The sequence below is a fragment of the Canis aureus genome, chromosome 19, assembly GCF_053574225.1.
Source record: "Canis aureus isolate CA01 chromosome 19, VMU_Caureus_v.1.0, whole genome shotgun sequence".
Taxonomy (NCBI): Eukaryota; Metazoa; Chordata; class Mammalia; order Carnivora; family Canidae; genus Canis; species Canis aureus.
Genome location: NC_135629.1, coordinates 5,702,342 through 5,728,564, shown reverse-complemented (window position 1 = coordinate 5,728,564; position 26,223 = coordinate 5,702,342). Strand labels below are relative to the sequence as shown.

The 26,223-nt window shown below is 52.0% G+C and overlaps 1 protein-coding gene across 6 annotated transcripts in view; it reads left to right on the top strand.

The window, feature by feature from the left end:
* Window positions 1-26,223, top strand: part of GRIP2 (glutamate receptor interacting protein 2) — a 95,702-nt gene that overhangs the window by 15,634 nt on the left and 53,845 nt on the right. Inside the window, exon 1 of one of the 6 annotated variants that reach the window (XM_077857697.1) lies at window positions 23,014-23,221. The exons of the other annotated variants lie outside the window; for them this stretch is intronic. Coding sequence (XP_077713823.1) covers window positions 23,167-23,221 — 55 coding nt within the window. The 5' untranslated portion in view covers window positions 23,014-23,166. Of the gene's footprint in view, window positions 1-23,013; window positions 23,222-26,223 lie in introns of those variants that run through there. 6 annotated transcript variants of the gene reach the window in all.

Below are 26,223 nucleotides of genomic sequence, written 5' to 3'. Positions count from 1 at the left end.
CTTAGGCCCAGGGGGTATCGTGGTGCCTAAGAAAGATGAGCACCTTGTCCTGATGGATCTTACATTCTGTGTGCAAGCCAGCCAGGCACCATGTCAGCAGAGAGGTGTGCTGTCTAACAACGGCCACGAAATGAGCATCAGTGAAGCAGAGTCGGGTCACAGAGATGGTAGAGATGCTTCCTCAGTTGCGGCACTCAGGGAAGGCTTCCCTGGGGAGCTGACAATTGAACATGCACTTGAATGATGAGAAGGTGCCAGCTCTGCAAGGAACTGCACAGGCAGAGGGAATAGTGCGTGCAATGGTCCTGAGGTGCAGACAAGTCTGGTGTTGTTTGGGGAAGGCCAGGGCAGCAGGAGGAGTGAGGTGAAGCAGCTGATACATCTGGCACAGGTCTTGGTCTAGGACAGATACTTGTTGTCTGTCTTCCTCCTTCCCACTGCCCTCCTGCTTTCTTGCTCTCCCTGAACTGTGCTTGAATACTCCATGTAACCTTAATGTGAGGGTCAGAGATTCCTATTACATCCAAGATGGAAATGCTTCATGATTTGTTCAAAGACACCTTTTAGACACATCCTAAGTACACGTACACCTAAGTCTCATGAGTAGCCTATGGTTTCTGTGCCCAACTTGTAACCATATTCAGCATATATAGTCAACAAAGGGTCATATCCTGAATATATAAAGAGCTCCTATAAATCAACAAGAACCTCCCCCCCCAGACAGCAAACTGGACAAGAGACTTGAGTAGGTGCTTCACAAAGGAGATCCCAATGACCAGTAAACACATAAAAAGGTACTCGACAGCATCTTACAAAGGGAAATGGAAATTAAAACCACAGGGAGATACCCACCAGAAGGGCTGACATTAAAAAGACTGACAATACTGAGTGTTTGCGTGGAGGTGGAACAGCAGGACTTTCATGCACTGAGAGTGGGAGTGTAAATGTCACTTTACTAAAGATTCCCTGGAGGGACAAGGAGCAGCTTACATCACACCCCACAGAGCAACATGGAGTCACATTCACCCGGCCATCCTCTCTTCTCTCTTCCAGCCTGTCCCCTGGCAGCCCTGGTGCTGGGTCTCTTCTCCCACTCCCTCTCCCTCCCCTTCACAGCCTTGCCTTTGTTGCCCTGCCCATCAGCTTTGCTTCCAAGCTTGCACACCAGTGTCCAAAACAGAAGCCAGGCTCTTTCTCAAGCCTGCTGAAGGAGGTGGTACCAGGTTATAAAGTACAGAAACCCAACCCCAACTGGCCCAAGCCAGGAAGAGAGCTTACATGTTTACATCAGCTTCAGGAAGGGCTGAATCCAGGGGCTCAAAGGAGGACATCACAGCTTGATCTTTTCATTCCTTGCCTCTCTTTCTCTGTTTTGCTGGCTTTGCTCCAGACTCCTATCATTCTACATTCTGATGAGGAAAGAAGCACAGATGGCTCCAGCAAAAGTCCTGGGGCTGTGTCCCATTGGACAGTATTGGGTCACATGTCCATTCCTTAGCCAATTCCTGTAGCCTAGAGAATAGACTATTGTGACTGGCTAAACCTGGGTATTGGCCCACCTTGGAAGCAAGATAAGCCCCATAAAATACACAGACAGAGCGTCTCCCCACCTAGAGCAAAATCAGGGTGTTATTACCAAAAGAAGAAGAGCTGGATGTTGCATGGCTAGAAACAACTGATGTCTACTCTAGGGGCCTCCATTCACTTGGATGAGGAGAGTGGGCTTAGAGTCCATCAGTCAGGGTTCTCTAGAAAAACAGAATCAGTATGAGATCTATATATCTATTGAAAGACTTTATGTTAAAGAATTGGCTCGTGTGATTGTGGGGCTGGCATACGGAAACCTATAGTGCAGCTTGGGCAGGCTGGAAACTCAAGCAGGGGGTTTCTCTTCTGCATCCTTGAGGCAGAATTCTTTCTTCCTGGGGGAACCTCTGTCTTCGCTATCAAGACCTTCAACTGATTAGATGAGGCCCACCCACAACATGGAGAGTAATCTGCTTCACTCAAAGCCCGCTGATTGTCAGTGTTAATCACATCTACAAAAATAACTTCACAGTGACTTCTAGACTGGTGTTTGACAAAACAACTGGGTACCATGGCCTAACCAACCTGACACATAAAACAAATAATCACAGAGCAACAAACGTTTATTTATTTATTTATTCATTCATTCATTCATTCATTCATTCATGAGAGACAGAGAGAGAGAAAGGCACAGACACAGGCAGAGGGAGAAGCAGGCTCCATGCAGGGAGCCTGACGTGGAACCTGAACCCGGGTCTCCAGGATCACACCCCAGACCGAAGGCAGCACTAAATGGCTGAGCCACCAGGGCTGCCCCAAAGACGTTTTTTAAAATAAGTATTATATGATAATGTAAAAATGTGTTTGTCCCCTTCCTACCTAAGGCTGGGAGAACCACTTGGGGAAGGACAGGAGAGGCCACATGGCCTCAGCACAGGGAGAGGAGAGGAGAACTTTCGGGGGCCACCAGGACCTGGGTGTGATTCTCGCTCACTATCATGGAGTGTTGCTCTAGGAGGTGAAGCACAGGGGTGGCCAGACCAAGCCTCTGTCCTGCAGGGTCCCCAGGCTGGTGGGGAGGCAGCCCCGGCACCCAGCGTGATGTTTCACGGTGGGATCAGCAGCTCTCCCAGTGCCCTGGCATGAGGTGGTTTAGCCGTCAGCTGCTGTGCTGAACGGAGTGGGGCTGCTGGTCTCACTGATGGAAGAATCACAGTAATTAGTGCCAGAGGCTGTTACACATGCATCGGACAGGCCTGGCCCACTTCCCAGTCCGGCGCTGACCACAGCCCATAGGAATGGTGAGGAAGAGCGTGAGGTTCCGGCCACCTCTGCCACTGTGGAGTTGTGAGTCCTGGGAGCTGCTCCCTTCTTGGTGCTGCTCTCTCCATTGGTGGGACCCTAGAGAAGTCCACGTTTGGTGAAGGCTGATTGCATGCCTTGTGTGCAGCCCAGAGCCAAGGGTTTTGCTGACTTTGAGTCAGAGGGATATTCCAGAAGCTGAGATTCTGGAAGGGAAACTACCTCTTTGTCCCTGGTTGCACTGCGGGTTGGTGAGGGTGGGAGGCTGAATTGCAGCCCCGGTCAGCCTGGCTCCAGAGCCATGGCATACTTAACCTTCGTGGCAGAAGGAATCTCAACAGAATCCCAAACAGCTGCTGGGCCATTTCAGTACCACCCATAAAATAACCACAATCCCTTTCACTTGTGGGACACCTGGGTGACACAGTGGTTGAGCATCTGCCTTTGGGTCAGGTCGTGATCCCAGGGTCCTGGGATCGAGTCCCACGTCAGGCTCTCGCGAAGAGTCTGCTTCTCCCTCTGCCTGTGTCTCTGCCTCTCCCTCTCTCTCTGTGTGTCGCTCATGAATAAATAAATAAAATCTTTGAAAAAAAATCCCTTTCACTTGTAAAGTACTCTTCAGTTTGACAGAATTGTCATGTCTGTTGGTATGTGAGATCTCACCACCGACCAGCCTTAGGAAGTGTGCAAGAAGGTTGTCTCAGGAGCGTGAAAACAAAACAAAACAAAACAGAAACAACCCTATCAAAGTATAACTTATGCACAATAAAATGCATGCATTTTCAGTGTATAGTTTGGTCCATTTTGACAGAGATCTGCACGTGTGTGACTACCACCACAGTTTATGTATAATTAGAACATTCCCATCACCCCCCAAAGCTGTCTTGTGTCCTTCTCGGATAGTTCCTGCCACCCTTTATTCCTGCCAGACCCTGGCCACTACTGATCTGCCTTTTGTCCATCTATCTCAGATTTGTCTTTTTTGGAGTTTCGCGTAACTGGAATCATGCAGCATGTAGTTTTTTTTCCTGCCATGTTCAACTCATGCAACATGTTTTAAGATCTATCCAGTCTGTTGCGTGTGTCAGGACCTTGTTATTTTTCTTGCTGAGTGTCCCCAGGGAGTGGGTACACCTCAGTGTCTTTATCCAGTCTCTTCTTGTTCATGGGCGTTTGGGTGGATTCTAGTTTGGGGTCGCTGTGACTAAAGCTGCTGCGCACACCCATGTCCAAGTGTTGATGTGAGCACATTTCCATTTCTCCAGGCTAATTCCTCAGGAGTGGGAATGGGGCTGCACGCTAAATGTTATGGTCAACATTCTGTAAGAAACAAGCCCATTTTATGGATAAGGAAATCGAGAGTCAGAGAAGGCAGCTGGCCTGGGTCACCCAGTACAAAAACAATCCAGCCCAGAGCTCTTTTACCTCGCTATCGACTCACCTCATAAATAAGGAAAGAAAAAACCTCATCCATTCATGAAATTTTATCAATACCGACAAATACACCATTTCACTTAATCCTCACAAGGGTCCTGTGAGATAAATCACAATATTCTCCCCATGTCTCGGGTGAGAGACTGAAGCTCAGGGAGGTAACGGGACTTGTCTGAGTCACTGGCATGCAGGGGTGTCCCTGAATCTCGAACCCAGTCATCTGGGCTCTGGGTCTTTGCTCTGTACCAGCTAAAGATGCAGAAAACAAAAGCCAGGCTCTCCAGCCCAAGGCCATGGCAGATATTGCTAATTGATTGTCACCGACTTTCCTGCTGACTCAGCCTCAGAAGCTTTTTTAACACCTGACCTCACGTAGCCACTCATGATGGATCGGAGGCAGCAGGCAAGGGTCCAGCTGTGCGCTGCAGAAGTTCTGCTCACCAGCCTGCAGGCTGAGCCAGGAGGGACCCCAGCTCAGGCCTCTTCACCGCCGAGGCCCCAGAGTGTGGGTCGGGCCATGTGCACCGTTGCGAGTCACCAGCGCTGAGAGCGACTGCCCCGTCCTCAGCCAGCCCGGCAGCGGGGTGGCCAGAGATGCTGTCGGGGCAGAGGGGCCTGTTATGCGCGTCCCACGCGGAGCCCAGCTGCACACGCGCACCCTTGCAAGCTGGTGTTTATCCCCGGGTCACGGATGAGGCAGCGGAGATGGAGGTGGAGAAACTACTGAGAGTCAGAACCGGAGCCCGGCCGGCCCACCCCCGGGCCCTGCTCGCTCTGCCACGCAGCTGCCCTGGTTTTGCTGGGAGTCCCCTGCTCCAGGCTGAGGGCTGGGCCTGCTTTCACTTGGGCCTGGGGCTGTTAGCTAGTCAGTGTCTGTCCGGGGGGGCCCGTCCATCTGCTGGGACACAATCTGAGGGACTTTTTTCTTCTTATTATTTTGATAAAGCTTCCCTGAGTGATGGAATGAGCAAACCCCAAGCTGAATGCCAAGAAGCGAAGGGCCTTCTGGGCCGGGACAACGGTCAGGAGGTAGGGAAGTCCAGGCTTTGATTGGACAGGAGGAGCGCCCACCAGTTTAGACATTGCCCTTTGCTGAGTGGTTGGGGGTTCACGGGTCTCTCTTCCCATCCGTATCTCTGTGTCTTTGTTTTTCTGTCTCTCCTTGTTAGCCTTTCTGTCTCTGGATCTCGCTATCTATCTTTAGTCTTTTCTTTTTCTGCTCACAAACACGTTTCCATTTTTCACGGATTGCCTCAGAAACACAAACTGTTGGTCTCTGATCTAATCCGTCATGAACATCACTGGTGGAAAGAATCAACACAAAATAAAACTGACATCGACTAAAACTGTGCACAGTCCGAGTAGTTATTGACCTAAAAATTGACGGAAGAATCCAATCCCCATGCCGACACTAACATCTGCAAAAATCTGACCCAAGAGGATTGGGGTTGATAAGAGTCAGGGCCAGAACATGACACCCCAGGTGGCCGTGGTCCACAATCGGTAGCACGTGTGATGTGCAAAGAAAGTGGCTGATGAGTGAAATCATCATTACAAACTTTAATTAGGAAAGACTTGATCTCCGTAAAAGCGACCTCAATAAAGCAAAAATGGCAATGGAACCACGTGGAAGTGGTTTCACTGCGCTTAGCAGGGAATTAATCAGAGGTTTAAGTGGGGTCTTTGGGGCTCATGCCTGAAAGCACTTTCTCCTGTTCGTCGAAGTAGAGTGTATTTGAGATGTCCTTGCCATCTCCCGGAGAGTCAAAAGGAACCAACCTTCTGGAGAGAATATCGTGATGTTTGAGGTGCTCAGTAAATGGGAGCTGCAGGGGGCGCTTCCTGGTACTCCTGTGTTGCTCCATTCTTCAGCGTATCCTGGCCCCGGCAGCATCTTTAAAACACATACATGATGACATCACTTCTACCTACCATCACTGGCTCCCCCTGCTGCCAGGACCAAGTCGTTATCCTCCCCGGGGGGCCCGGTACTGCTGGCCCCCTGCCCCCACCCCTCACTCTCTGGGCTCCAGGCACACTGGCCTCCTTTCCTTCCTTGGGGGGGAACAAGCTGAATGGGAGGTAGGGTAGTGCCTTGGGTTCACATCCAGTCTCTGCTGCTTATGAGCTGTGTGACCTTGTGTAGGTTAATTATCCTCTCTGAGGCTCGGTTTCTTCATCCGTAAAATAGGAATAATAGCACCTGTGTCAGGTGTCATCATGAGGATGAACTGAGTGCCGCGTGGGAGCCCTCAGGGCTATTCACTCTAATTCCCACCTCAGGACCCTTGCCCGTGCAGCTCCTTCGGCCTGGGGGGAGAGGGGGCCTTGTATGGTTAACTCCCGCGAATCCTGCAGACCTCACCCCATGCATCTTTCCTCCAGGAAAGCCTCTTGGAGCTCCCTGTTATATAAATCTGGGCTGCTGGGGGATAGCTGCCCTCCCTCCTGCGATGGCCCGTGGGTTCGAGACATGAACGCCAGCCTGTCCTGGCCAATAAGGAGACATGACGTCTGCACAGCTCCGTGTTTTCTATGGCTTGTCACACACAGGGTGGGCCTGATGGCTCCCCGGTCCCGTCCCCCTGCCTGGGCTCTGGGGAGACAGAACAGTCTTGGCAGATGCCTGAGCAGATGCCAGCTGCCTCCCTGATGACAGACCCTTAATTGCTTCCTCTCATCCTTTTTGTTTTCCTTAAGGGGTTATCGGCCTGGCCTGGCATCCAGGCTGTTACACCGGGCTGCCAATCCCTCTGCAGTGGGATTTCAGTGACCAGTGAACTCCGGCCCACCCTCCCTTTGAGTTTCCCCTGCATCAAAGTGGCATCTCTAGAAATTCCCTCCTGGAACCCATGACAACTCCTGATACAGCAGGCAGCCCACAGGGCCATTCTTTAGGGCATCAGCTTTGACTGAGGACCTGACCAGGTGGCCCCTGTGCTGGTGGCCCACTTGGCTCTTCACTCAGGGCTACTCACCACTCAACACCAGCGCTGGCCCAGCTTGCTTTGAGACGCCAGACCTGCCAGTTGGGGGCTGGCTGTCTGGGCTTCTCACCCCCGCACATGCTCAGCACATGTGGCCCTAGAACCTTGGCAATGAGAATCTCCTGGGAGTGGAAGTGGGGGTGTGTTTAAATGCTCATTCCAAGGCCCTAACCCAGTGAGGAAACAGCTTTGTTGGGAGTGACAGAGTGACAGAGACACTTTCTTCCCTATTTATTTAAAATTTTTAAAAAAGATTTTATTTATTTATTTATTTATTTATTTATTTATTTATTTATCTATCTATCTATTTATGAGAGACACAGAGAGAGAGGCAGAGACACAGGCAGAGGGAGAAGCAGGAATGCCTCATTGAGCCCAATGTGGGACTTGATCCAGGCATTCTGGGATCACGCCCTGAGCTGAAGGCAGACGCTCAACTGCTGAGCCATCCAGGTGTCCCCTCCTTTTTATTTAAAATCATTAAATATACATGCATGACAGAGATCCTTTATCCCCCTTTATTTAAAATCATTAAATAGAAATATATAACATGGAGCTGTAGTATAATGAACAACGAAAAGCAAACACCCTTTAACCACCCTGGTTGACGTAGGACGTAGTCAGCCTCCTGAATGTTCCCCTTGGGTTCATTTCAAATTGTGTCCTCCTTCCTCCTCCACCCAAGGGTACTGCCATCTTGGCTTTTTTTTTTTTTTTTAAGATTTTATTTATTTGTTCATGAGAGACACAGAGAGAGGCAGAGACACAGGCAGAGAGAGAAGCAGGCTCCCCGCAAGGAGCCCAATGTGGGACTCGATCCCGGGTCTCCAGGATCACGCCCTGGGCCGAAGGCAGGCGCTAAACTGCCTAACCACCCAGGCATCCCCTCATCTTGACTTTTTGATCGTTCTCTTGGTTTTCTTTCTGGTGTTACCACCTCATATATATCACTACACAATACTTTGTTTTCACCTGTTCTTGAACTTGATATAAATGAAATTTTATAGTGTGTACCCTTCTCTGTCCAGCTCTTGTCATTCAATGTCATGCTTTGTGTTGTGTGTAGCAACCTTGCATCCTTTTTCACTGGTACGTGGGATTCCATTTCATGAAGACGCCACCATCTTTATTCATCTTTTCTACAGTTGGTGGACTTCTAGGTTGTTTCCAGTTTTTGGCTCTTATAGAAAATGCTGCTGTGAATATTGTTGAACATGTCTTTTGGCAGCCAGGTGCATGCGTTCCTGTTGGGTGCAGTTGCTGGGCTGTAGTGTATGCATGTTTTCTTTTAAGAAAAGATTTTATTTATTTATTTATTTATTTATTTATTTATTTATTTATTTATTTATTGAGCATGAGTGGAGGCAGGGGCAGAGGGAGAGGAGAAGAGGAGAATCTGGAGCAGACTCTGTACTGAGCAGGGAGGCTGACGCGGGCCTTGATCCCACGACCCTGAGATCATGACCTGAGCCAAATTTAAGAGTCAGACGCTTAACTGACTGAGCCACCCAGGTGCCCCAGCATGTGCCTATTTTTTATGTTATATTGAAGTACATTTTAGGGTATATTTAAAAATTTCAAAAGATCTTGCCAGACTCCTTTCCAAAGTAATTGTACCATATTACATTTTCTTAAGCAGTGCGTGAGAGTTCTAGTTGCTCTGTGTCCTCACCAATACTTGGTGTTGTCAGACCTTTAACAAAAGTATTTTTTGGCCATGAATCTGTATTTTTATCCAGTTTCCCAGGGGATTCTGATCCACTCGGGGAGGTCTCAACTCTTGCTGCACATCAAAATCATCTGATAGGCTTTCCAAACCCAGACCCTGAGGCCCCACCAGGTCATTCGGAGTCAGTATCCTCCCAGGTTGGGATGTGGATCCTGTGGTTTGAACAAGCTGTGTGCTCGCTGATGTCTCCTGTTAGGAGCTTCTGCTCCACCTGCCTCCTTGCCAACCGTGTTGACTTGAGGTTCTTGAAGACCACTTCTCTCAATCTCAGCCTGATGTGCTTCAGGCACCAAGCCCCTTCCTTCTGGCTGGAGGCTGTGGTTTCTGTCCACCTGCTGAGCTTGTCTACTGACCCTGGTGCTCTGGGACTTTGAGGTGGGGATAGGAGGCATTGAAGGTGGCTTCAGCCTTGCATGGACTGCAGCTCTGAGAGCCCTCGTTCCCATAGCAACCTTAGACCGTCCTCAGTGATAGCTTTGCGTCTTCTGTGGGCCAATTTTAGGAAGGGGAGATCCAGCAGGCATCCCTTAAGAGTAATGAGTGATATCAGAGGTTGCAAACTACGGATTCCTGGCTATGTGAGTGAGGACGGTGGGCCAGCGATAACACACACACACACACACACTTCTGTACATACAGACACATTCACTTGGACACACGCACACCTTCCTACAGAGTCAGAATACCTAAGCCAGCAGTTCTCCACAGAGGGTAGGGGGTTGATTTTGGCCTAGAGGCCAATGGGGACACTTGTGGTTGCCACAACTGGGGTGGGAATGTACTGGCATCTAGTGGTAGAGGACACGGATGCTGCTAAATATCCCCCACAGCAAGGTATTTTACAGTCCAAACTGTCAGTAGTGCTAGAGGCTGAGAAACTGTGATCTAAAAAAAGTTACTTCCGCTTCAGCACACATAAACATTTTGTGTCATCTCCAAAGCTACACTTTTATTTCACAGCTTTATTTTATGTTGAATTGCATATTGGGCCAGGTACCAGCTTCTTGTCACTGGTTAGTTCCTCTAAAGCAAGGCTTCTCAGACTTTCTGGTGAAAGGCCAGTATTTTCCTTTCAAGTTTCAGACTCTTGGAGGCTGATACATGTGAAAAATATACCAGCAATGAACTATTGAAAAATGAAATAAGACAACAAAGGCATGAAAAACAGAAGCCACTGGTCAGATGCTTGGATGTTGTAGCGCTATCAGATTGCTCTGTCTCTAACCATTGATTCTATGTCTGAACTTCCCTGCTGCTGTCCACTGAGAAATAGTTCGAGAAGGGCCCACATCCACAGATTGCATTCTCTTCAGCTCTGCTCTTAATACAGCTGAGGCTGTAATTGTCTCTGACTCCCTAATCCAGGCCCCAAGCAGCTCAAACACCTTCCAGGATTTCTTTGTACCCAAGGCAGCCCCCCACTCCCTCTGACTTTCTCCAGCAGCCACCTCCCCTGCTTCCTTGGCCCCTGGACCCACTGATCATCACATGCTCTCTGTCCAGGGTATCCCCAGATAGTCTCTTCCTTGAAGGGAAACCTGGAACCAGCTGTTAGGCAGGGCTGATTTTGCTCTCAAAACATGTGGAGGCAGAGCCTGGCCAACAGGGCCCGGGAGGGGTGGGGGGACCTGGAGGCAGAGACCCTTGGGAGGCAGTGCTCCAGAGAGGGAGGCCCTATGGTAAAGGCTAGAGTGGCAAGAGGTCAGGCTTTGCTGTCAGGCAGTCCTGGGCTCAGCCGCCACCTCTGCTGCTCACCAGCTGTGGACCTTGGACAAGTCACTTCTCCCTGCAAGTGATGGTCATTAACACTGCCCTCCACCCTCATGGGGTGGTCACGAGGACCTGGAGGGATTATGCATATAAAGGTTGCATCTTGGAACCAGATCCTAGGAAGGAACTCCACACGTCTGGGAGGAGGAAGGGGGCAGAGGAAGCCCTTGGGCCCCGTCAGAGTGTGGCTGGGTATGAAAATGATGAAGTACTTCCCTGTTGGTTGGCGAACAGCTGCTTCCCCAAGCCCCCCTCCCCCTGAGTGTCTCTCCCCCCAAGACCCCTGGATCTGCCATGGCTCAGGGCTGGTGTGGCAGGATGCTTGTCTATCCTACTGGCCAACACCATCACCCGGCCTGGATCTGGGAGTCTGGTGGCTCAGCAAACATCCCCTCCCTCCTGGGCGTCAGTCTCCAATGAATAAAATGGGGGAGGTACAGTGTGGACACGGGATGATTCCAAGAATCCAAACTTAAAACTCTGTCAATCTCCTGGTTTCAGAAGGGCCGTTAATCTTTTTTTTTTCTCCTGAAGTCATAATCCCAGGCAAGCAGGCACGACGCAGTCATGGCTGTCACTCCTGAATTAGGGGCAGGGAGAAGGCCCTGAGTCCACTGTAAAGGATGGGAACAGGTATGAGGCAAAGCTCCAAAGGTGGGGACAGTGGGCACTGCCAGCAGTGGAGTGAAGAGGCTCTCGCTGGGTCCCCTGCTGAGGATCCCGATGGCCTTGTTACCGCTGGTTGGGCACTTTCCATGTGTTTGCCCCCACAGCCACTCCATTTCGTAGGGGAGGAGCTGAGGCACAGAGAGGCTAGATGCTAGGCCGCAGCTCACACAGCTACTGAAGGCAGAGTTCAGATGGGAACATGGGTCATCTGATTGTACCCTGCTCCCCACTGCTTCCCCTTGGGAGATGTTCCCCTCTGTGTCCTGTGCTGTGCTCACTTTGCACTACACAAACAGACCTAGGGAGCTGGAGATACCTCCCTGGCCACCTCCTCTCTCACCTGTCCAATCTCCCCCTCCCCTGCTCCTACCCGAGCATCCCTCTGAGCCTCTTCCCAGCTTTGCTTTGCAGCAGACCCAGGAGCTAGTGATGGGAGAGGGATGTTTCTCTTCTGACCTCAGACCTTGGACCTCCTGCCATGAGAGTCAGGCATAAGCCCCGAGGAGACTCCTGACAGTCATGTTGAGAAAGCACAGGCTTTGGAGCCAGGTGGCTGAGTTATAATCCCAGCTCTGACACTTCCTCATTGTGTGACATTAGGCAAGTGACTTAACCTCTCTGGGCCTCAGTTTACTTTCCTGCAAAGAGGATGTACATCTCCTGGCCTCACAGGACTATGTGTGCGTGCAATGAGTCATCACTTTTCTCTAAAACATACCCTGGGTCCCCCACATCTCATCCCCTAGTTGCAGTGGCCTCCTTACTGGTTTCCCTGCCTCCATCCTCACCTGCCACCATCTGTTCTTCCTCAGCAGCCAGAGAAATCCTGTTAAAACCTAAGTCTGATCACACCCCTCTGCTCCATATCCTCCCATGGTTCCCACCTCCCTCAGAGGGAAAGCCCAGGTTCTCACTGTGCCCAACCTGGTCATCTGTCACCTGCCCCTATGACCCCCTTGACATCCACAGAGACATCGACTCACTCAGCTCTAGCCACACTGGCTTCCTTGACAGTCTTCAACATGCCAGGCACAGTTCTACCTCAGGGCCTTTGCACTGGCACTGGCTATATGTCCTCTGCCTGGCTTGGAGATATGCAGGGCTGGGTCCCCCAGTTTCTCCATTTGTGTAAAGACTTGCTCAGAGAAGTCTCTCCCACACACAATTCTCTCAGCCCACTGTATTTTTCTTCAATGTACTTATTTCAACCTATATTCTGTTGCATATTCTGTATGTTGTCTGTCTCCCCTAGCAGAATATAAGTGTTACATATTTTATTCTCTGCTGGAGCATAAGAGCTGCTCAGTGACAGTGGGGGAGTAAATGAATGATGGGGCATAACTGAATGCATGGAGTCTGGGAATAAATGGTACCAGATTGTCACTGCTGTCATCATTATTACCTTTCTCTCAATGCCTCTATTGCCCAAGCCCCAGGCAAGACCCTGGTGTGGGGACAAGAAGATCCCCCTCCCCTTGACAAGGGTAGTGACCCCACTCAGGTATCAGCCTGAAACTCTTGCTGTCTCTCTCTTTAAGATTTTATTTATTTATTCATGAGAGACACACAGAAAGAGGCAGAGACACAGGCAGAGGGAGAAGTAGGCTCCCTGTAGGGAGCCTGATGTGGGACTTGATCCCGGGACTCCCAAGATCATGCCCTGAGCTGAAGACAGATGCTTGACCACTGATCCACCCAGGCACTTTTCTTTCTGTCTCTTGATTCCCTGGATGCCACATGACATAGCAACCCAGAGGCATGCAGTGTCCCCAGGGAAGGCCATGGCACTTAGTAAACTCATTTAATCTAGCCATGATGGATGGTTGGCTTCACTCAACTGGAACCCACATGATAGCAAGGACTTTGAATAATTTGTAGCCAGGATTCTTTGTGAGGGCCTGCCCTCTTCTTCCCTGTAAATATTTTTTCAGTGTCCTGGAACAAAGATAAAACAGTTCTTGGAGCCAAAGGTCCTGGGTTCTAACCCCAGCCCTATCTCATTGCTGGGTGACCTAGAGCAAGCATTTGTCCCATGTTGAGGGGGAATCGAGAGGAATGGAATGTGTCTCCTGAACTAAAGAGTGTAGCTGGCCTCAGGCAGGACCAGCAGCCAGCAAAGAGCAGGAAAATGCCTCACTGAACAAATAGATGTTGAGCCTCTACTCTGTGCTGGGACTGGGCACAAGATGCATGTGGTCTCTGCCCTGATGGCGCTGACACTCCAGTGGGGGAGGGAGTCAGCTAATAAATAAATACAAGTGGAAAGTGGTTTGTCAAATGATAAATGCTAAAGAAAAAAATAAAGCAGGGAAGGGGGTAGGGGGTGCTGAAGAGTGGGGTCTGTGCCTTTCCATAGTCACGGAGGAGATGAGACTCCCTGAGGCCTCTTTTTTTAGGGCACTGATCCCATTCATGGGGGACTCCACACTCATGACCCTATCATGGCCCAAAGGCCCCACCTCCCAATACTGTCATCTTGGGCCTTAGGTTTTCAACATATGACTTTTGGGAGGACACAGACATTCCATCTGTAGTTGCCACTAACAGCCGTGTAACCTCGAGTCGCCTCCTTTCTCTCTCTGTACTTGAGGTTGGGGTTTTTTGTTTGTTTTTAAAGATTTTATGTATTTGTTCATGAGAGACAGAGAGGCAGAGACACAGGCAGAGGGAGAAGCAGGCTCCTCACAGGGAGCCTGATGTGGGACTTGATCCCAGGACCCCGGGATCATGCCCTGAGCCAAAGGCAGATGCTCAACCCCTGAGCCACCCAGGTTACCCTATGGTTGGGGTCTTGAGGGTGAAATGCTTGGCATGCTAAAGGTTGTGCTGGTGATGAGGGGGATGGGGACAAAGCCTGGTCCCCCACCGTGTGTACTCTTAGTGTGCCGTACACCAGGATGGGGGCACACACACCTGCTGAGCACTGCAGGAGGGGGCAGGGTGCTGCTCTGACATTGCTCTGTCCCCGGGCCTCATAGGCACCTGCTCCCCCAGGGCAGTGCTGTGACGGTGTCCACTTACAGCCTAAGATGTGGGGCCCAGAGCAGCGAAGTGTCACACAGCCCCTCTGTGTGGGGGCTGCTCTCCTGCCTCTCTGGGTCTGTGGGCCTTGGGGCACAAGGTCCACCCCTTTAGGAGGGGAAGGAGCAGGCAGGCCCTCCAGCCAGTCCCTCTGTTGAAGGATGGACCCAGCTTCTGCCCCCTTCTTTCATTTCTTGCCTCAGCTCCCAGATGTGGGTCTCACTGACTAGTGCCAGGGGGAGAGAGTAGATGTGATACTAGCTCCTACACCTGACCCGGATGAACCTTTGCAACCCCAATGTGTCAGGTGGATGTCCCCACAGTGTGGACGGGGAGAGGAGCCCTGGGTCGGGGAGGGGTCCTGTCCCGTCTGCCTCTATGTCCAGGCACCTGGGCTGTCCTGCCTGCAGGGACAGCTACATGGTGGAAAACAAGGTGGAAGGGCCCCCAGGCCAGCCATTCGGGAAGCTTGCCTGAGCCCGGCTGTGGGCTGTGCTGTGCCCCCAGGGCTCATTCTGCTACATTCACTGTATTTCATCACACCCACCCACACACTCACGCAGAGACCGTAACAGAGGCGTCTGTGTTTAGAAAGAACAGCAGAGTGGGTATGGAGGTGGGCTTGGGGCCAGCCTGCCTGGGTTTAGGCTCAGTGTCGTGTGACCTTGGCCCCTGGCCCTGCTCCATGACCCTTGGTCTTCCTGTTTCTAACATGAGGCTAGTCATCGTCCCCACCTCATGGGGTGACAGAGAGGGTTATTGTGTGCAGGAGCTGGAACAGTGTCTTCTGAGGAGCAATACTTAATAAATGCTAGTTTTTTAAATCCCCATTTTGCAGACAGGAAACTGCAATCTGAAAGCCGACACCAGGTGCATGATTAGAAGATAGGTCTTGTTCACAGAGCCCTTGCAGGCCTCAGACTTGTGTTATTTCATGAGGCTGTCACAAGCACCTGGTGCCTGGGTCATGTGTCCCCCTTTAAGGACACAAGAGCACCTGGGCCAAGCAGCGCAGGATTGGAACTCAGCTCTGGCAGACTCTAAACCTCCCCACCAGGCCGTCCTCCCCCTAGGACTGGGTGGACAGCTGTGAGGAGTGAGGCCCAGGAATCAGGAATCAGGGTGGAAGGGGCAGCTGGTGCTGGCCTGGCCATAACAGAGCATTTCTGTAACCTCTGCCCAAGTGCCCCACCGCTTAATCTGCATACTCGTTAATGTGCCTGCCCAAGCATTTGCTTCTAATTATTGCGCCGTGAAGGCAGAGCCAGGAATATTCACAGGCATGCCACCTGTTTCCTGGCAGGTGGCCCCATTGGTACACCTGTCAGACAGCCGCCCTGGCCCATGCTGAAAATGCTTGGTGGCATTTTATTTCTTGGCTCAGAAATGTCTCAGAACTCTCAGACAGATGAGCTGCTTCCCCTGGCAGGGGTTGCATTCTGGCTCTTGGCCTGGGAGGGAGGGTCTGATGAAAGTGAGGGTCTTTGGAGAAGGTAAGAGGGGCTGGGCTCTGTTGGAAATCTCTCCTCCGCCGCTCAGAAGCTGTGTGATGCTGGAGCAGTCACTTTCCCTCTCTGCACATCAGTGCCACATCTGTGTTCCAAGGGCAGCAAGGAAGCTGTGATTCTCTACCCTTGTACCCAAAAAGTTTCTGATTCAGCCACAGTTGTTTTAAGCTCCCCAGGAGATATCACCTGTGATAGGGTGGGGCTGGATGCCTGTAGAGGCCTGAGCTCTGCGCCTGGCTTGTAGTATGCACCTAATAAAGGCTGATTCCCTCTTGTGACACAAGCCCAGCCCTTACCAGTTTATCGGACATTCTTACCTCTCTTGTCTCCATAGAGCAGCCTGATGATTGTCTGAGTTCTTAATCATGATCCTCATTTCCCAGTGGGAAACTGAGGCCCCGAGTGGAGGCCCCACATGGAGAGCGGGGACTGGCATCTTAGCTAGCCAACTCTTTCTTGACCCCAGAGCTCTTGCTCCGGACCTGAAGAAAAAACTGTCTGCCATTGTGCCAACATGTAACCCTGGCTGAGGAAGGCCAGAGGAAGGGGGATGGACTTTAAAAAGAAACCAGATTCTGCCCATGGCATCACTGCTTCTGCCCCCCCACCCCGGTCCAGTGGCCTCTGGTGCTCCCTGCCCTCCAGCAGGGGCTTCCTCCCTGCATCCAGCCTCCCCCACCAGCAGCAGAGGATGGTGCTAAATCAGTCAGACCATGTCTCTCCTTTGCTCCAAATGCTACCGTGGCTCCCACCTCCCTCAGAGGAAAGCCAGAGTCCTTAGGAGGCCCTGCATATGCCCCATCTCCCATCTCTGGTGTACCCCTCCTTCCTACCCCAGGCCAGGTCTGCTCCCTCCCTCCTGGAGCAGCACATATCCTCCCCCCCCCCCCCCCCCAGCCTTTCAGACTTTTTTCAAATGTTGACTTCTCAGTGAGGGCTTTTATGACCCTTCCCCATTTATTTTTATTGTATTTGAAAATTTTATTTATTTCTAAATAACACAGAAATACCCCTGGGAGCATTTTAAAGGCAAATCTCAGGCTTCTTTTTTTTTCTTTTTCTTTTTTTTGTTATTGTTCCATCTATATCTTCAACAGATAGACTTTTCCCTAAATAAAATTGCAAGAACAGCATCAACCCAGCAGAATGAAGCAGGAGTCCTCCAAGTCAGTGGATACTCTGGCCTTGTACGGTTTCCCCTGTTGGCTCCCAAATGTCTTGGCACACTGGGTTTATTCATATCAGGGTCCAGCTAAGATCCCCAGGTTGCATTTGGTTGCTGAGCCTCTTAATTCTCCTTTAATCTGTAATAACCTCCTCCCCTCCCCCCTGCCCATTTTTTCCCCCACTCTAATTATTTGTTGGGGAAACCGGGTTGTTTGTCCTGTGGAAATGCCTCGTGGTGTCATTTCATACATTCTTCTGTCCCCTGTACTCTCTGTCAACTGGTATTTGAGTCTAAAGCTGGATTTGATTCAGGTCTAATTTTGTAGGCAGGAATATGTCACGGATGGTGCTGTGGGCTTCCTTCCACATCCTATCAGGAGGCACATAATGCCAGAATGTTCCACTTTTGGTGATGCTAAGATTGGTCCAGGGGTTCAAGGGCTGTCTGCTTGTCTCTCCATCATAGGATCTCTTTCAGCCTCCCACTGATGGTCAATAGCTTACCCTGTATCTCATTAGGATGGCAAAAAGGTGGTTTTCCAATTCTGTGATTTCTTATGCACTTACTTGCAGTGGTTTTTCTGCAAAGAATGACTTTCCCTTATTAGGGTTCCCCCCCAAAATACCATTCATACGGGAGGACAGGATAAATGCTTTATTTTTTGCCTTCATTTTCTGTTTATAGAATAAGGAACTGGTGCCATAATGACCTCCAAAGGGGCCAGTGAGGTTTTTTTTCTTCCGAGAATCACAAGCACATGGATTTTTACAGCTTTGCAGTCATTATTCTTTCTGATGCTCAAAGTGACCCAGAGTCGGCCAGTGGGAGCCCCCACAAAGCTGGCTGGTTTCTGTGTCCTGTCAGCCTTTCCCCTATCAGACTTTGAGCATTTCCTTACTTTCTGGCGCCACGAGATTTTCCAGGATCATCTTGTACTTTCCCCTTCACAGTCTTGGAATCAGCCACTTCTCCGAGGAGCCCTGGGGGGCTGTCTTTAGTGGGACAAGGTGTATAGAGACCACAGTCTGGATTCCGGGGAGACCACCCCTTTATAATCAGCAGCGTTTTTCTCTCTGTACCCCGACACCCTTCACCCTTCTCTGTTTATTCCTAGCATGTTTCAGCTCTAACATATTGCAACATTTACCTAATTATTACATTTGTCGTTTCTTCTCTGCCTCTCCCGCTAGAATATCTGTGAAGGCTTGATTTTGTTCACGGCCGTACCTCTGGGCTTGAACACAGAAGGTGCTTAATAAATGTTTGTTGAATGAGTGAATGGATGGTTGGTGGCCCTCATCCTCTCCCTCCTCCAGCCTGGAGAAGTGGTGAAGAGGGGTCTGCCCCCCTACACCCCCTCCTCTGCGTGCAGAGCCTGGAGGCCTCCGTATTATTCAGATCCGCGGAGCTGGGCGGCAGAAATGTCACCACTTGGCCCACAGGGAAGAAAGGGCCGGCTGAGAAGATTAAAGGCATGTCTGATGAGATGCTAATTTGTTTCTGGAAGCAGGTGGGGTGGCAGGAACCCTAGAGTCTGGGGCTTTGTGAGGCTGAGGCAGGAATGGAAAAAGCAGTATCTGAGGAATAGAGGCTGGTCCGCATCCCTTTGTGATTGGTGTCCTTCTCTTAGCCCATCCTTGAGTCCTGTCAGCTCATTGTTGAGAGTGGTCAATGCCTCTGTATTTGAATCCCGACCTGGCTGCCTCACAGTGGCTGTGTGACCTCAAGCAATAGGAGGAACCTCTCTGGGCCTTGGGACAGAGGAAGCAGGATGGCACCTGGCGGGTGAGCACAGTGGGGATCCTGGAGTGTAACTCAGGGAGGGCTAGAGGACAGCAGAGTCTTGCCCAGGGCCGCACAGTGGTCCAGGGCCGGCCTGGACCCGAACCCAGGCCCCCTGGCTCTCCCTCTGGGCTGATCTGCTGTTCACCCTGGTTGCATCTCCTCTAAGAGGCTCTGTGCTCTCCCACACTCTCCCTGCGGCTGCCGTTTCTGTGAAGGGAGCCCTGTGAAAATCCGGGGACCATGGAAGAGGGGCCCGTGGCAGGATGCAGCTGAGATAACAGACAAGCGTCAGGTGCCTGGAAACCAGAGCCCCACTACTGACTGTGCTGTGTGCCAGGCCTGCCAGGCAGCTGCTCGCTGGAGGCTAGGAATCTGTCACTCCCTTTGTGCTGAGGCGCAGGGGCCAGGCGCAGGGGCTGCCGCTGAAGGCCGCTGGGGAGCGTGTCAATCCATGCGCTGTTCTTCATTCATTCGCTCATTGTGCATTTGCTGAACCCCTGGTCTGTGCGAGAATCTGGGACTCTGAGATGAGGAAGGCCCTGGATTAGCCAGGACTCCTTTGGGTCCAAGTTACCAAGAACCCAACCCAAACTGGCTTAAGCCAAGAAAGGAATTTATTGTTCAAGCAACTAGAAAGGGGTATTACCAACTTAAGGCGTGGTGGGTCCCACCCAAGTGCCTGATGTCAAGAGCCTTGCTCTTCCCTCCCCTCTCTCTCTGCCACCAGCAGCTCCAGACTGACACCCCTTCTCTGCATCCCTGTGCCACCACCACCACCCCCGCCCTGCCACCAGAGGAAGGAATTTCCCTGAGTCCCAGAATAGTCTTTCATTGGGTTGACTTGGGTTGTGTGCTCATCCCCGAGCTCAGTGCCATGGGTGGGGTGGGAGGGTGCCGTCAGCAAGGTTTGGGTCAAGGGCTCTTCCTGGAGCTGAGTTCTACCCAGACCAAGTGTGGGGGGGCAGCAACTTCCCAAGGAGAACGAGTGATGCTGCCGGAAGAAGAACAGGAGGTAGAACCACAGGGGTCCACGCAGGTGCCAGCTGTCAGAGGACTCGCCGCCTGGAGGAGTTGGGCTGCATATGGGGAAAGGAGGTGCATATGGAGCACCTACTGTATACAGAAGGTATACAGATGCTCTGATATGTGGAATCATCATAGATTCCCATCTCCTGCGTTCAAATGGGGTCAGAGACTCAGGGAGAAGCAGTATCTTCAGTTAGGAGCTCCTAGAGTACAGAGACCATGCGCTCCTCAGCTCTGCTCTTGGGATGGCACTCAGCACAGCACCAGGGAGCTTCTCAGTAGGACCTGGGTCTTCAGGGCCCCATGGGCCTGAGTGACTTCTGGGTATATCCTGTGCCTCTAGACGAGGGGCAACCCATGACCCCTTAAACCTGGGAAGAGATGGGGAAGTAAACCTACTCCTTCCCACTGTCCTCCCTTTTGGGCCCCCACAGTGTGAAGGGGCCCACTTGTAGGGACCCTTGGGTTGCGCTCATCCCCCTTGGCTCCTTTCCTGTAGGATTAGTTCTTTCCCAGGCCGCCACTGCAGCTCACCTGCCCTGCTCATTTGCCTCAGGCTCCGAGGTCTCTCTGAATTCCACTCAGACTGAAGTTGGAGCTCTGCTACACCTCACAACAGCCATCTTAGTAATGATGCCTGTGTATCACCTACTGAGCACTTACGCAATGCCTGGTACCATTCCAGGGGCTTTATGTTCACTTTAGCTCATTTCATCCTTACAACATGTGAAGTACGTACTGCGATTATCTCCATTTTGTGGGTGAGGAAACTGAGGCTCAGAGAGGTTAAGTGACCTGCCCTGCCATGCAGCCTGAAAGCAGTCGAGCTGGGATTAGAACCCAGGCGGGCTGGTTCCACAGTCTGTGCCCTCTAGCACTCTCGTGACTGCACTCCATGGCCTTTCACATCCTCAGGCCCTCTGTCTGTGCCGGGTGCCGTGGACGGCCCCATCCTGCCCTCGGAGCCTCCTTTCTTCATTTGACCCAGGGCAGTCCTGGGGGCAGGTGAAGCAAGTTACTGCGTCCATTTTACAGCTGAGGAAACCAAGGGTCCCCTCCCTAAGGCCACACAGGTGGGGGCTTTCTGAGCTCGTTCCATCCCCAAGAGTGTGTGACCCCAGTCTCAAGGCTCCAGCTGTGGGCCTTTGAGCCCATGAGGGGTGGTGGTGGTTCTGAGGTGGGCAGAATGGAACCTCCAGCTGAGCCCACCCACATGTGGGTCTGACCCCGGGGACGTCCTCACCCCTCGGGTTGGAACACTTGCAGGGCATCCTCCAGGAGATACTGGTGACGGGAATCCCTCCTAGGCCAGGCCGCTGGTTCTCTCCCCGCCCTGATGGCCCAATGCTGCCTTTCTGTGCATCCTTATTTATTTCTGTACCTTCCACGTGTCCATTTCAGCTGGTCCCAGAGATTGCTGGGGCCATTTGTCTTCTCACCAAAGGCATTGACGGAGGTGGGGAACAGCCTCATCCTTGGCCAGAGCTCTTGCTCTGGACTCGGATTGTCTGGGCTCCCCCCGCAGCTCTGCTGCTCAATAGTGCATATGACGCTGGGCTGGCAGCCTCACTTCCCTGGACTAAGTCAGCAGGGTGCTCAGCATGGAGCCTGGCACACTGTAGGGGTATAACAAGAGCCTCGTTATGGCCTGAAAGTGGCAGTGGTGTAGTCTGGTGGTCATAACAGCCCCTGCTTGGCCACTTGAGTGCTGGATGAGCCCACGGCTATCTTGTACCTCTTTCAGCCTCAGTTTCCTCATTTGGAAAATGAAGATGACCCTAGGACCACCCTCGTGGACTATGATATTCGTGGAAAGCACTGGATTCCTGACTTTCTTGTCTGACTTCAACCAGACCATCTCCTCAATGGCTTTCCCATCTCCACTCACACACAAGGGTTGGGGTCCCTGCAGAATAATCGTAGTATTAATAGTTGTTACTGGATGCCTGAGTGGCTCAGTCGGTTGAGCATCTGCCTTTGGCTCAGGTCATGATCCCAGGGTCCTGAGATGGAGCCCCACATGGCTCGCTGCTCAGTGGGGAGCCTGCTCCTCCCTCTACCTGCTGCTCCCCCTGCTTGTGCTCCCTCTGACAAATAAATAAATAAAATAAAATCTTTAAATAAATAGTTGTTATTTATTATTTATTAAGCACCTACTGTGTGCCAGACTCAACTAAGCACTCCTTGCACAGGATTTCATACAGACCCCACCGTATCAGAGACAGGAGCTAATTGTTAGCCCCATTAGTCAGATGAGAAAACAGGCTGCGAGGGGCGCACCGAGTCAGGATACAAACTCAGGTCCGTCCATCTCCAAAGACTTGTGTCTTGGGATTCTTCCCCTCACTCTCTGTTTGCTAGGTCAGAGCTTTTTCTGTTCGGCAAGAGGAAGGGACACCAGATGCATTTATTGAGTCCTTGCTGAATGCCCAGAGTCCTCATTGGTACTCCCATCCACTCCACTCCATCAGCCAGCTGGGTGGATTCTCTCGTTATCCCATGTTTCAAACAAGCGTCATCGTAGAGATAAGTGGAGAGGCAGGGCCTAGGTCTCATCGTCGTACACGATGACTCCATCAGATGTCTGTGCTGACTGTAGGGGACACGGGACAAGTGGACCCTATCCTTTTTCTGGGAGCTCCCGGTTTTGGGGGTGGATAGACCATCTTCACCTGGTATGAAAAGCATTATTGAGATACAGCAGGCAAGGACTTCCAGCATGCAGGGATCTGTGAAGGCTGAGCAAACGTTCTAGGCAGAGAAGTTCAGTGGAGCCAAGCCAGACAGAGCAGGTGTTCCAGGTGGAGGGCCCTGTGAGTGCGAAGGCCCGGGGGCATCGCACAGCACAGCCTAGGGAGGGCGGGAGGGGGCAATTGGCAGATTTTGGCAGAGGAAGGGGTGGACTCGGTGAGCACCTTGGGAGGAAGAGGACTGCGGGTGGGGGCGGGTACCCTGTGAAGGCTGGCCGCTGTGTTCAGAACACCCCGGTGCTTCTCTCCCCAGGCTGGGGCTGCAGTGGAGGAAGGGACTTGCTGCCACAGATGCCACTGCCGATGCCACCGCTGCTGGCTCTGGGGAGGATTATCTATTTTAGCAACTCGGGAGGGTGGAGGCTGGGAGCGCCCAGACTGCCAGTTAGCACAGGCGGCTCCGGAGCGTGGAGGAGCACTGGGCTCCAGGAGCGCAGGAGGCTTGGGCAGGTGGTGTCCGGCCCTGCGCCCCGAGGGCCCGAGGGGGGCGATGCTGGCTGTGTCTCTCAAGTGGCGGCTGGGCGTGGTGAGGCGGCGTCCCAAAGGTACCGAGGGGGCCGGGCATGGGGCCACCCTGCTGCCTGCCCAGGGCTGGGCGGCTGGACCTGGATGTGGTTGTAGGCAGAGGCTGGGGGCCCCTGGGTGGGGGGGACCTGGGGCCTCCCTCCCTGCCCCATCTCTGCCTCCGCCCTGTCTTCTGGTGCTGTTTGGGCTTCGCTTCGGTGCTGGGTCTCTGCATCTGTACGTGTGTCTGGCTGCTCCCCACCCGGCCAGGTCTGCCACCTTCCGTATCTCTCCATCTCTGCATCTCTCTGTCTCTGCGTTGTCCTCCCACTGCCCCTACCCCCTCTCTTTGTCTCACTCAGTGTTTCTAACTCTGTCTGTCCACCTTTTTCCCCCCCTAATTGTTAATCTAATTTATGGGCTATATTGTCTCCTAATTGCTGTCCTGTCTCCCCATCTTTCTCTCTGCCTCTCTTTCTTTCTGTGTCTCTCGCTGTCCCTCTTTGTCTGCTTCTCTCTCTCTCATCTTTGGTTCTCTCTGCCCCAGCCTGTTTTTCCTTGTCTTTCTCTTCCCCTCCGTCTTGCTCTCACCTGTCTCTCTCCCTCTGTGTCTCCGTCACGGTCCATCTCTGCACCTGACTGTCCCTCTCCCTGTCTGCTTCCCTGGGCCACCGTCCCCTTCCTTGCCCCTCTCATGTGGCATGTCCCTGACAGTCTTCTCTTTCCCCTCTGTTTGAGGCATGAGGCTGTCCTGGTGGAGCTGGGCTGGCAGGGGTGCTATGTGTGTGTGTGTGCGCGTGTGTGTGTGTGCGTGTGTGCGTGTGTGCACACGTGTGCTTTGAGGGCCAGCCTCTGTACGTGGGCATTTGGGGCAGGGGATTGATGGGTAAAGGCAGAACTTGACCCTGGGTGAGATGGAGTGTATGCTGAGCCCCATTGTGTGCAAGGTCCCATCCTGCCCCGACAGCCCTGGGAGGAGGCTCAGGATGGGGGAAAGGCTGGGGTGGGAGTCGGGGTAGAAGGAGCCTTGAGCTGGGCGTCAAGCTGCCCGGGCTGTGTGACCCTAGGTTTCACCTGCAGCCCCCTTGTGCTGCCATCGCTCCATCGTCAACATGGAGGGGAAGTGGGAGATTGTGAATACACAGGTCCTATGCTGCAGGCCTCAGAACTAAGAATAATCACGCTGCTAATATAAACAACAGTCACTGACATTAATTCAGTGCCACTGTGTGTCAGGCAATACATTAACTTATTAATTCCTCACAACAACCCTGCAAAGTTGGTCCTGTCCTTATCCTGATGGTGCAGATGGGGAAACAGGCACAGAGAGGTTAAGGAATGTACCCAAGGCTACACAGGTGACATGCAGAGGCTCTCTCGAGCCAACTCTCATATGTGCCATGAACATCTTCTAGACACGGAGGAGCCTACATAGGGAGGGGCTGCCCCAGGAGTGGTCAAGGAGTAGCAGGGTCCTTGGGGCCTGAAGGACTCTAGGCTCTGCACCGGCCCATATGCTGGTGGTCTGACATCCCAGAGGTCTTTGGAAGCCTCTTTCACACAACAGAGCAGTCGAAGCTTGGAGAGTATCAGGAACAGAGTCTCCCTTGGGCTTCCCAGGGACTCCTGTGTTGGGAGCATCTCCAGGGGAGAAGCCCCTCCCCCTTCAAGGCTGTTGTCCTCTTCAGGTCCACACACCCTGAGAACCTAGTGGGATTCTCCCAGGCTGGAGGGATAGACAGATACATCGATGAGGGCTGCTCCAGATTTGAGCTTCCCCAGGATTTGGAGAGTAGCCAACTAAATACTGTGGCTCAGGTTCTGACCCTTTGGAGACGCAGGAAGTTCTTGTATTGTCTCCAACAGACTGGATTCACATTCTACCCTGGCTCTTCACTTCCTGTGTGGCCCATTAAGAACCTATGTTTCCCATCTGTAAGATGGACCCAAGAAAAGCCACCCTCCTGACATTGCAGTGATGATTGGGAAAGACCAGGGCAAGCGAGACACCTGGCAATTTTGAATTCCTTCTTCTCATCAGAAGCCTCGCTGCTTCCTCCCCCCGCCCCCCCACCAGGGTGGTGGTGTCTGGGACCAGCAAACCCCTAACAAAACAGAGGAAGGCACACCCTGATTGGGGGCATGCCATGCACTGGTGTGTACCAGGCTCCTGTCTGACATCGCTCCGCTTCTTTGCGGGCTGGGGTGAAGGGGTGAGGGTGGGAGTGGGGCTCTGATGGTGGCACGGGGAACTTGTTTGCCCTTATAGTGAGCCTCTGCATCCCTTTATAAAATGTAAAAGCTCAAAGGATTTAAGAGATTGGGGGAAGGGGAGGTGTTTCTCCAGTCTTCATTTTCAAAATATTGTTGTTGCTGTTGTTTTTTAAAGATTTATTTATGGGGCACAGGGACACCTGGGTGGCTCAGCAGTTGAGCATCTGCCTTCGGCTCAGATTGTCATCCCAGGGTCCTGGGACTAAGTCCCTCATCGAGCTCCTCCCAGGGAGCCTGGTTCTCCCTCTGCCTATGTCTCTGCCTCTCTCTCTCTCTGTGTCTCTCATGAATAAATAAAATGTTTAAAATAAATAAATAAAAGATTTGTTTATTTCAGAGAGAGAGAGAGAGAGTGCACAAGTGCACAGTGAGAAGGGGCAGAAGGAGAGGGAGAGTCTTAAGCAGATTCCCTGCTGAGCACAGAGCCAGATGTGGGGCTAGATCCCATGACCCTAAGATCACGACGTAAGCGGAGAGTAAGAGTCAGAAGCTCAGCCAACTGTACCCCCCAGGCTCACAAAATATTGTTTTAAATGCCTGAGGACACATCTTCCCATTTCTAGCCCATTATTTTCTAATAGGCCTTTCTGCTTCCCATCTTTTCTGGGTAAGACTCTTAAATTCCTCACCCTGTGATTGCTTGAGAGGGGGTCCCCGGGCCACCTGGCCAGATGAGACCCGTCCTGGGTCTCTCCGGCCACCTGGGATTTGAGGCTTTGCTCAAGTCTGGGGGCTGGACTCCCCCTGCAGGGTGAGACTGGGGGAAGGA